Source organism: Pelophylax lessonae (assembly GCF_965119305.1).
Source record: "Pelophylax lessonae genome assembly, chromosome: 7".
In the NCBI taxonomy this organism is placed as follows: Eukaryota; Metazoa; Chordata; class Amphibia; order Anura; family Ranidae; genus Pelophylax; species Pelophylax lessonae.
The window spans coordinates 96,788,815-96,801,156 of record NC_138774.1 but is presented as its reverse complement, the minus strand read 5'-3'; the positions used below and the strand labels follow the sequence as shown (position 1 = coordinate 96,801,156).

At 44.5% G+C, this 12,342-nt stretch overlaps 1 protein-coding gene across 1 annotated transcript in view; it reads left to right on the top strand.

Moving 5' to 3' along the window:
* The window catches only part of LOC309559420 (uncharacterized protein), a 33,049-nt gene extending 22,914 nt beyond the window's left edge, over positions 1–10,135 (top strand). Inside the window, exons 2-3 of the mRNA XM_082262678.1 lie at positions 4,999–5,109; positions 9,877–10,135. Coding sequence (XP_082118804.1) covers positions 4,999–5,109; positions 9,877–10,079 — 314 coding nt within the window. The 3' untranslated portion in view covers positions 10,080–10,135. The remainder of the gene's footprint in view (positions 1–4,998; positions 5,110–9,876) is intronic.
* Positions 10,136–12,342: the final 2,207 nt, after the last annotated feature.

The following is a 12,342-nucleotide window of genomic DNA, read 5'->3' as shown; positions in this document are numbered from 1 at the left end:
CCTTGTGTAAGTTGTCTCCCCTCTGGTCCCCTGGTCAATCCGACTTCGGCCTCTCTCTCTCCACTGGCCATGCAGTGGGGCCCCCCAGCTGCATGCAACAACACGATTCTTCCAGTGACCAGACTCTGACTTCCACTGTGCACAGTGTGCTCGCCTCGGCTCCTTCGTCTGCTCTGACTGAGCGCGCGGTCTCACAGGCCGTCCACAGCCACAGTGCCACTCTCCATAGTCCCTCCTCCAGAGTGAGAAAGTTCTTCTCTGGAGTCTCACCGCCGCACCAATGCCACAGTCCATCCCCCAGCCAGCAGAGAGATAATCTCACTGGCCAGCAGGACTCGGGAGACTGAGCGGGACTGTCTGCAGGGGGGGAGCGGCGACTCCGGCCGGCGAGGCAGTGTCAGTGAGCACATGATGATCATCTCTGGGTGTAAAAATCAATGATGGCAGGGCAGCGTGGTGGACCCGGCAAGAACCACTCACTGACACCGGTGTCCGTGAGCGGACACCTTGCCGATCCCGGGGCCAGAGAGCGCGATGGCTCCGCTCTCCTCTACCGCGCGCAGAGGAGCTCCGAGTTCCACAAGCTCGGCCAGCGGCGTCACTTCTGTCCCCGCCCCCGGAACTGACGTCATTAGTAATCGATTTTTCAATCACCCCGAATCGATGCAGAATCGCGAAGGGTCGCATCGATTCGGCGATTATATTCAGCAGGCCTGATAGTTATATGCCTGTCCTCCTACAAAATCCCTGACTTTGTGCAAGTAAGTTTTGATGTTGGTTTGAAGCCAAAGAGTAGTAACACCACATTTTTTGATTTGGGAGTGTTCTGTTATATATTTTTGAAAGCATTCTTTCTTTACAGCATTTCTTCACACCTGCCTAAAGTGTTTGCACAGTACTGTATATGTAAAGCACTGCGTAAATTGTTAGCACTATATAAGTACCTGTAATAGTTACATGTGACTTATGGCGCTTTTCCACTGCATGGAACCGAACGGTTCGGCTCGCTTTCGTGCTTTTCCACTGCTAGTACCGCATGGTACGGTGTAGGAAAGGTTAGTTACAGCTGCGCTTTGCCACTGCATGGAACCATACGGTACGGCTCTCTAAAACAGTACCACCTCGATTGTGGTTCCAAGAGGTACCATATCCCACAATCCTTTGCATGCAGTCACTACTAGCTACTGATTGGTCAGAGAATCGTTGTTATCCCACCCACTTAACTTTAGTACTACTTTAGTGGCAAGGCAAACCATACCATACCGAACCGTTCCAACACCGTACCATGCGGTACCAGCAGTGGAAAAGCAAACCGGCTGAGTAGAGCCGAGCCGGTACTTGCAGTGGAAAAGTGCCATTAGTGGTCCATAAGGATAGAATTGAGAGAAGCTACTAAAACTTAAAGGCAGCTCTTTTATTTTGAACAGAGTGGAGAGGGGTTAGAAACCCTGTCAGGTTTTGTATTGCTGCCTGTGACCCAAATCTGAGACATTTTGTCTGTTTTTTTTTTTTTTTTTTTTATTTTTGTCCTTTGGGACACAGATGGTTAGTGGTTATGGCCCTCTTACTCTTTCCAAACATTTATTTTGCCTTGGTTCTGTTTAAAATATCACTGTAACCTGTGTTTGTGTATAGTGCTACCCCCGTAGGAGCCGCTGGAGGATGCTTGTCCTCTGGTGCCTCGCCAACCTTGAATAATCTTCCTCCCTTCTGACACTCTAGGTTCAGCCATTGTTATACCAATAATGGTCATAATACCTAGCACAGAATAAAAGGACAACAAACAATAATTAGCCGCAATTGTATTGAATACCTTTTTCAAAAATGGCTTACTACTTAGGGGTTTACAACTAGTTACAGCAGTACACACAATTCAATGGACTTTTAACAGTAATAAGGGATGGATAACTATACAATAGTATCAGTAGACTGAACACTGCTTGTAGGGAGGAGTGTCAGCCCTGCCCTGTGGCAAAAAAATCCAGTGCTCTTGGGTATGGTGACATTACAGGTCCTCTTTCTCTTATCTCCATGGGAATCTGCGATTTAGGTTTTTTGCCCAGACTGGGTTTGTTTTTTAACATCTCTCTAAGTGGCACAAGCTGCAGTGCTGGGAATGGTCTTTAACATCTCTCTAGATGACCTAAAAAAAATGCTTACCTGTTCTTTTTACTTAATCAATTTAGAGGTCAATCATGCTTATCAAACTTTTTAGTGTTCATGGGGTTTTTTTTTTTTTTTTTTTTCTTTTCAATCACCAAATACAGTTTTATTTTTATTTTTTTTTTATTCCTTAAAAAATGAAGGAATGGGAAGGAATTGTAGCAGCCGTTTCCTAGCAGCTGTTAAGTAAATTAATGAGGACATAGCAGCAGTCCTTGAGAAAAGGGCTAGGCTGCATTGCTGGTATGCCAGCGGAATTGTGAATTCAAAGCATGCAGCTAGTGTCTAAATCTGGCCGACTTACTAAAAGCTCTCAATAGACCATAAGCTGACATTACTGAATAAGTGTCATCTTGTCTCATTGCATGGGAAATGGGTGACACACATTAGGTGTCTCTTTGCGAGTAAGCATTTGAGTAAGCATTTGTGTGCTGTATGTCAGCGTTTGAGCATTTAGTTGAGGGAGGTACAAACCCTATTAATCAATAACTTTATTAGGTGGATGAGCTGCACGTGTGTCTGCAGTATATTGTGCTCAGAAAAACAAGGCTTGTTTTCCTAAGATAGCATCAGCTGTTTTTACTCCATCCTCTGTACAAGCTCATGTTTTTTTCTTCACTGTAATAAAAACCATAAGGACGGGTTCACACTCATGTGGTGCAGACACCGCATGTAATTCGCACAGGAATCGCTGCACATTCCTGTGCGAATTACATGCGTTGTCTCTGGGGTATGATTTTTAGCCATGGATTTGTGTAGCTCAAATCACAACTCATGTAGGACCCTTTTGTCCATACCAGAGTCGGATTACATTGGTGTTCACATCTAGTATGAATTGCGGCTCAGGCTACATTCACATGGACAACTCACTGGTGCAAAGGACAGCTGCAGGAATGATTCCTGCAGCTATTTCAGCCACCTGTGGGCACCTAGCTGTGGCTGCTGAACAAGGGTGTAGGAACCCACACAAGTCTGGGGGGGGGGCAGCATTTTTACTCGCCAGGCATATGCTTTTTCAGTAAACTGCGAGAGTGCATGATTGCAGAGTACCCCAATGATTGCAGAGTGCCCCACAGCATTGTACCCCAATGATTGCAGAGTGCCCCACAGCATTGTACCCCAATGATTGCAGAGACCAGCGTGCGTGCTCCCTTCAACCCAATGCACTTACCTGGCGGCGGGAAGGTGAGCGGCTTCTCCCTCGTCGTCTTCTGCGGCGGGAACCGGTGGGCGGCCTCTCCTCTTCTCTGCGGCGGGAAGGTGAGTGACTGACGCACGCACCGGCACCGCCCCCATTGCGACATCAGCGATCAGATGTCCTGGATTATGATTGGTCCAGGCTGGAGACTGGACCAATCACAGCCAGAACATCACGAAGATGGGGGTGGCCAAGCGCTCTTTCCTGCACCCAGGTTATGCCCCCAGAAGGCAGCCAATCGGCGCCTTTCTGGGTCGTAAACCCCACCCCCCCCCTTTAACCACCACATAGGCCGTAATCAGCACTTTCCAAGTACTAAACTGGGGGGATTTCACCATACCTGCCCCCCCCTGCATTATTTCCGGGGGATGTGTTCCCCGTCCCCCCCGGTTCCTACGCCCATGCCGCTGATCCCTGTACACTTGAATGACAAATCGATGGTGGGTGCAGCAATCTGTTGCTGTCCACTCAGCCAGAGATTATCTGCAGTGATCGCTGCTGGAAGAGCACAAAATGCATCCAGCAGGTAATTGCTGGCTAGGCAGACAGCAATGGATAGCTGCCACTCACAGGTGGCTGAAACAGGTGCAGAAATCACCCGATTCCTGTGGCTATCATTGGCACCAGCGTTTGTAACCTGTGCAAATGTAGCCTAACTTTTTATTAAAGTGGTGTTCCAGCCTTTTCTGTGTTTATAGTCCACTGCTAACTTTTAATGAGCACTCACCTGTCCCAGGATCCAGTGATTCAGCCACCCAAAGCCTGGATCCTCTCCCTCTGCTCTCGGCTTCACAGCTGGGTGCGCACTGCACATTCCAGTCACGCTGCACATCTTGATTGGCCAGCAAACTTCTGGGACCTCTGACATGTCCCAGAAGATTGCAGGGAGAGAACTTCCCACTCAGGGCAGCGCTCCAAGCAGAAGTGGGAGCGGGTACCTGTCAAACTACCCACTCCCTCCCCCAAAAAATGACATGCCAAATGTGGCATGTCAGGGGGTTAGGATTACTTAAAGCAGAAGTTCAACTTTTGGGTGGAACTCCGCTTTAAACTACAAAAATTGTCTTAAATAATTCCTTAATACTGCCAGTAGAAGTATAGCATCCTATATTGGCCTCTTGTAGTAAACAACTTGAAAAGGTACCAACTGTTGGCCAAACAGATTTATTGTATTGAACAGAGCTGTCAAACTAAGACAGAACACTTGCTTAAAGCGGAGCTCCATTCAAAAGGAGAAGCTCTGCTTTTTTTTTTTTTTTTTTCCCCGCACTGGAATTGGATCTCATGTGATTTGATTCCTGTCTGAATTCAGTTCGCGCTGCGATCTGCGAACCGCTCTGGGGGTGTCATTATCTTTTTGTATTGACACCCGCAGCTGTTCGCAGAAGGCAGTGGAAACTGCCTGCAGGGAGATGCGATGAGGGAACCCGCACTAGAATAGAGCTGGTTCCCACATCGCAGTAGTGTGAATCCAGGCCTAAGCACTACTTGTAGACATAATATTCTAGCAGGGCTCACCCATACCTGGTACTGTATACCTCAATGGGTGTCCAAAAGTAGAACTGAAGTGCCAAAAAAAGAGCAGTTGCTTGGCACATTGATGGACTTTTTAACCACTCTTCTGTCTTCCCTGACAGGTCATGCCATAGATTGCTATTCCTGTGACTTTGGAGTTTGCATACTCCCTTCTAAGGAGTCCTGCAGTTTTGGACAAGTTTGTGGCACTGAAACTGCAAAAGATAACGCCGGTAAGTAGTTATAGTTGTGTAACCTAAATGTGTATCAATCTGGCCTGCTGTAAACTATTGTCACAAGAATATTCTGGTAGAATCTTCTTAATATCCCTACAATCAGCGCTCTCTCCCTTTATAGGGTTGCTACCTCATCCCATTAACCCAGGACACACATTAATTACACAGGTTTTGTGGCTGATTAAGGTGGGAATTAAACTCGCTTAGTGCCTTATGTGCATTATATCAACCTGTGTAATTCATATGTGTCCTGGATTAAAGGGATGAGGTGGCAACCCTACTCCCTTAGGGCTCTTTCACACGGACGTTCCGTATATCATCCTATATTTTTGCCAATGATATGCGGACATAATGTATGTCAATGCCATTGCGGATGACCATCCGCTGACATCCGATTTTCGTCCTTTCAGTTCTGTTACGTTTTTTGGAACAGAACCCTATTTTTTTTCTTCCGTTCAAAAAACGGAAAGGACGGTAAATCGGATGTCAGCAGTGTCATCCGCTGACATCCGGAATTGCATTGACATACATTATGTCCGTATATCATCCGCAAACGGATGGGATGATATACGGACCGGATGACACAAGTGTCCGTTAAAAGCTGGAGCGGATCGCAATACGGTCCGCTCTGTGTGAAAGAGCCCTTTGTGATACCTAAAGGAAAAATGGTTTCAAATCTCAAACCATACAATATCCATTGCCCAGTCAAAATCTAATGATTATTCACATCAGCATGGAAATATAAAAAAAATCCACAGTATAAACCAGATGTTGCACAAGAACTATAGAATACCACACACTGGCTGGTCTTTAAAATCCATTCAGTAATCCTAAATGTTCTTGTTGTGAGTAACCTTGTATTAAATGTATCCCCAGTAGTCATTGCGCCATCAATAATCAAATATATTCTAGGGGAATACAGTGCCTCTGCAAACACTAGGAATGGCATTTGTAAGTAAATATATTTTTTAGTGAGACAGGATGCCATCATTAGTCTTTGCTACTGCCTAGGGTTGCCACCTCATCTCTTTAAACCAGGACACACCTTAATTACACAGGTTCTGTGGCTGATTAAGGCAGTAATTAAACTCGGGGCCTAAGGCCCCTTTCACAAATTCCGTCCGTCAGACGGAGTCCGTTTTTTTTTTTTTTTTTCTCAGCGGGGGATCGATCCACCGATCCCCTGCTGAGCAGGAGGAAGACAGCTGTGTCTCCGCGCTGTGTGTAGTTGCCGGAAACTGATAGATGTCAGCATACTAATGAATAGGGATGAGCTTAAAAGTTGAACATAAGTTCGTCTCGAACATCGGACGTTTGTGCGTTCGCTGAACAAACGTGGCCGTTCGCGGGAAATTCACACACTATAATGCACTCTGCAATTGCAGTGCATTAAGTGCTTGTGATTGGCCAAAGCATGCACCTTGACCTGTGTGCTTTGGCCAATCACAGCACAATGTCCTGTCAGCCATGATTGGCCAAAGACAGGGTGCCTTTAGCCAATCATGGCTCAGAGGCTAAGTCCACACCCCACACTATATAAGGCTGCTTACATGGCAGCTGTGTGTAGTGTGAGGATGAGATCGTAGTGAGATTAGGCAGGTAGTTAGTGGATTGTGCATTTTTATATTAATAGATTGCCGGCGTGTGTGTGTGTGTGTGTGTGTGTGTGTGTGTGTGTGTGTGTGTGTGTGTATATATATATATATATATATATATATATATATATATATATATATATATATATATTTATTATTATACACACTATGATCAAATAATTCAGGTGACTCCTCCGTGCATGATGGTGAGGCTACGGAAGGAGTAGCTGTATACAAGGAGCCAGTGCTCGGCTATCTGACATTCAACAGGAATTTGGCCCGCCCACCGTCTCATTGGTGACGAGCCCACCAGGTGGAACTCAACCTTGGCAATGCTGCAGCAGCTGCACATGCAGCAGAGGGCCATCAATGAGTACCTGTGTGAGTATGGCACAAGGACAGGCTCAGGGGAGCTTGGCTTCTTTTCGCCATGCCAATGGCTGCTGATAAAGGAGGCATGCACTGTCCTGTCACTATTTGAGGAGGCCACAAGGATGGGGAGCCGCGACAATGCATGCATCAGTGACACTGTCCCTCTAGTCTTCCTGCTGGAGCACATGCTTTGTGGAATCATGGGCAGGGCATTTGAGGCAGAACAGCAAGAGGAAGAGGAGGACTTCTTTCTTCACAAGGCCCCCTTTATGCGGGCCACGAAACACACAGGAGGAGGATTGTGGCAGCATGGATGTAGAGGATAACATACAGCAGTCTTCAAGGGATGGTTTTCTTTCCCCAGAAACCCCAGGAGTTATACGTGGCTAGGGAGAGGTTGCTCCTGACAATGTCATCCTTAGTGACCCAAAGGACTCAGAATCTCATGCCTCCTCAAACTTGCGCTGCATGGGCTCCTTGATTCTGCAAAAGAAACAGGATTTGTGGCATCAAGGAGAGGGATTACTAGTTGGCAACCCTTGATCTACGCTACAAGGGTAAAGTTGCAGAGCTCATCCTGCCTTCATAGGATGAAACATCTTGAGGACGCCTTGAAGAAAAATTTGTCTAACATTCTCTGGACGGGTTTCTGAGGCATTGTTCAGCCAATGGAGGAGCGGTGGGGAAGGTGGCCGGCTGACCGATGCTTTTAAACAATTCTTTAGTCCTCAGCACCCAGGGCTGTTAAGTTTAAGCAACCATCGGCAGCATCTCCATCATATGGTGCAAGATTATCTAGGGGCAAGAGCAGACTTGGAGACCTTTCCAACTGAGCATCCACTGGGTTACTGGGTCTTGAGGATGGACCACTGGCCAGAACTTGCTCAACATGCAATCGAGCCACTCACCTGTCCTGCTTTCCGAATGGACATTCAGTGCTGCTGGAGGTTTTGTGACAGACAAAAGTGTCTGTCAACACTCTGACCAACTGACATTTATCAAAATGAATCAGTCCTGGATCAACAGCAGCTATCAAGCCCCTGATCCTGATGTAACTGAATTTGCTAGGGGTCTGGCATCCCATGAAGACTGCATTTGCTGCCTATCCTATTCCTGAATCTTGATTATGCATCTTGATTATGCTAACTTCCAACAATGTTTTTGGTTTAGGGCACCACCAACACCCAAGGCCCAATTTTTCTGCACCTGTATGACAAGTGCATGCGATTTTCAATTTTGTATCAAATTTTTAACAGCAGGGCCCATTCCTTCGCCCAGCAAGAGTAACTGCGAGGAGTTGCTGTGTCCAGGCACCACCAACAACCAAGGCCCAATTTTTCTGCACCTGTATGACCAGTACATGCAATTTGAATTTTGTATCTTCTTTTTTTTTTTTTTTTTTTTTTTTTTTTTTCTTTATAATTTTGGCGTACCAAATCCATACCCTACCCGAAGAGACTGGGGGACACCCTACGCCATTTTATTACTGTATTGCCAGGAGGCGACAAATTACAGCCGCAAGCAAGTTTAAATGACATTTTTGTCCTTTTATAGAAATGTCAGTATTGCTGCAGCAGGCTACATGCATCGTCCAAATGTGCCACTTTACAGGCACATTAAGGAGGGGATCCCCTAAGCATGATATTGAAAGTAATTTTTTGTTTCACTTTTAAGCATCATTAAAATCACTGCTCCTGTAAAAACATTTGTTTAATAAAAAAAAAAAATCTGCATTGGTACATGTCCCCCAGGGCAGTACTTGGACTTCAATTCACTTTTTTGGGGCAGAAACTTGCATTTAAGCCTTTAAAATAAGGACTTTTGATTTTTCATGTTCGAGTGCCATAGACTTTAATGGAGTTCGAACAAACTTTCCCCAGTTCGCGGTGTTCTGTTGTGAACCAATCAGGGGGGCGTTTGGCCCATCCCTACTTAATCTGATGTATTTCAATACAACACATGAAAGTAGGGCAGAACATAAAATACCTTGAAGTGTTCTTACACACCTTATGGTGCAGGCACCAATTAATGGTTATCGGTATCTCGATATTTAGAAAAATGTGAGGGGTTTACTCACTTTTGTGAGGTATGTCTGCATGTAAAGATGTGTAGTGGAAAACTGTATGCACTATGTGAAGGGGAGCAAAATGAAAATGTTAGACTATTTTTCTCGCAGGTTGAATGTTCTTCATAGAGCGACATCAGGAAAATACCATATTATGACCATTAGCTGAGTATTCTTCAACCTGTTACGAAAATAGCCTTATAACCTTTGATTTTGCCCCCAGTCACAAAAAATGATTGTACATGCAGTTTCACAGAACATAGTGTGGTTTGTGTGTGTTGGTTTTTTTTTTTTTTTTGGATACACCCCAGTATTATAGTTATGTAAAGCAAAACCTTTTTTAGTTTTTGATAGTGGAGAGGGATTAGAACACCTTTCAGGTTTTTATTGCAGTCTGTGCTCCCATTGGGGAGATTTGCACTTTTCCTATTTACCATGATCATTGAAAGTAAAAACCAGAATTTTGGGTTGTCTCCAGAACGGTTGGGGGGGGGGGGGGGGGGGAGTCTTCCAATTGGGATACTAGTTCTGGTGACCTGAAGGGCCCCCAAGTATTCCCTTAGCAGGGGATTTCCTCATTTCATGTTTTGGCTATGACGGGAAGTGAAGGTAAATCTCCCTAAGAGGACACAGATGGCTAAAAACTGACAGGGGTTATAACCCTCCCTCACTCTATACAAAATGGTTTTGCCTATAGTTCCATTTATCTGTATGTACTTTTTTATTTGGCAGGTTTACTCAACATGAAGAAGAAAGGATGTACAAGCCTTACGGACTGCTTAGGTGAATCCTCCGTGACCTATCTGGGCTACACAGTGACTACCTCACGCTCCTGCTGCATTACCAACCTCTGCAATTCAGCTGCCACTCCAAAGGTGTCCATAGTCACCGGGGTAGCTGCGATGATGGCCCTCCTTTTTACCAAGTTCTTCTAAGCCTGATCCAACAAGACCAATATTTAGAAATGATCTTGCCAGGATAGTGGTTACATGGGTTAAAAGGTAGATTAGTTAAATGTGAGTCACACTAATTTATTTTGGGGGGAAACCAGACCCAAGTAAATTATACAAAGAGAAGGCTAGGGGGATAGATGCATCCCAAGCAAAACGTTGGTCTTTTAAATGGAAGCTCCCAAAATCGGACATTATTTTTGTATAAAAATATAAATTTATTATACACCCCCTTCTATATTGCACAGATATGAACAAACACTCAAAAGGGTAGAAAAAGCCACTCACCCTATGAAACCACCCAGAGATATATATAATACAAAATCCTAGGGTGACTTTGGCTTTTTCTACACTTGTTTGAGTGTTTGTTCATTTGTGTGCAGTATAGAATGTGTGTATAACAAATTTATATTTTTATACAAAAAAAATGTCTGATTTTGGGAGCTACCATTTTTTTAAAAGACCCACTTTTTTTGCTTGGGATGTATCTATCCCCCAAGCCTTCTATTTGGTTACATAGGATAGCCGAGTCTCCCATTCAGTCACCTAATGGTTCTGGATGGGAGTCACAGCTCAGAGTGACACCTGTCCTGGATTCTTAATAATTAAACTAATCTCTGTTTCAAGTGTCCTCCTCCAGTCTGTAATTGTCGTCCTGTATACCTGAGCTTTTACAGAAATTACTGTGTGCCTGCGCTATATTCCCCCTCATCTAAGCTGCTGAAATGTCTTCCACTTTTCAATAAATTTTTAATATGTCTTCTCATTTACTATCTTTTAATGTTTCTTTAGTGTATTGTTGGTTTTCTCCTCAGAACTTTGAACTCGGGGGGGGGGAATTTTAATATATGTAAACCTGAAGCTTTTTAATTTAAAACGCCTAAAGCTGTTTTGCTACCTGTGTCTTTGGGGAGACTTCCTTTCACTGCCTGTTATGGAGAGGAGATGCAACAGGAAATCAAGAGGAAAACTTCCCCCGAGTAAGGTTTCTGTCTTGGAGAGTTACCAGAACAGAGGTTTTGGATTTGTCTTCACTTTGGTCTCTGATAAGTGACAGTGGTTACAATCCATGGTGGATCCTTTTTCAGAGGGCAGTAGAACAGCAGCTGGCACCTCTTCTGCCTCCTGAACATCATTCCCTTTTTATTTTTCTGGGATTTTGTATTAAAACCATTTTGGCTCACCATTGCAGTCTGCTCCCATTGAACTTTAATCAATCTCTTCTAACAGGCACAGTGTCCCATGACTGGCAGGCAGCTAATATAGTACCTATCCACAAGAGCAGCAAGGTAGAAGCTGGAAATTACAGGCCAGTGTGTTTAACATTAATTGTAGTCAAAGTTATTGGAATCACTACCAATGTGTTGACCAGGGGGATGCTGTGGACATAGCATTTCTTGAATTCAGCACAGCTTTGATGCAGTTCCACATAATCTAATACAAAAGTTGTACAAGCTAGGACTTAACCCTTGGGTGGTTCAGTGGATATGCAGTTGGCTAAAGCAGCCTTTATCAACCAGGGTGCCTTGGCAAAATGCCTAGAAACTGTCCAAAAATGATAGACAAGCCTGCCTATTGCATAAAGCCACAGGTTTTCCTTGTGCACAATTACAACTCTCTTTAGCTGCCAGTGTCCGAACAACCAATGATGGCATTGGTTGATAAGGAGGACGTTGGGCTCCTGCACAGCATTCTTGTTTTCCCTTGCCCCTCTCCATCAGCACTGGGGTCACATTAGCTGAGTGAAGGAGAAGAGGCACATTGGAATACTAGTTAGTACCAGTGTGCAAAGGTGTTTGCTTTGGAAGAAAAAAATCACCATTAATGTTGGGTGTCCTAAACATATGGGTGTTGCTGCATTATGTAAAACTCTCTACATTTCGTTTTTTAAATCTTAAAATATAGTGCCTCGATTGTTCAGAATTGTTAAGGGTGCCTTGACTGATAAATGGTTGAGAAACTGGGCTAAAGGATAAATGGGGTTCACTCAGAACAGAGACCAATCACTAGGGATTTACCACAGGCCTGTCCTGGGTCCTGTTCCATTTTATACTTTATGTAAGTACTCTAACTAAAGGTTTGTTGAGGAGGTATGTATTTTTGCTGATGATCCAAAGGTGTGTAAGTGTTGAAATCCCCGGAGGTGTCAATAACATGGAACATGATTTGGCATTACTGGAAGATTGGTCAAAGCAGTGGAAACTGCAGTGCAATATTTCTAAATGTAAAATGATGCATCTAGAGAAGG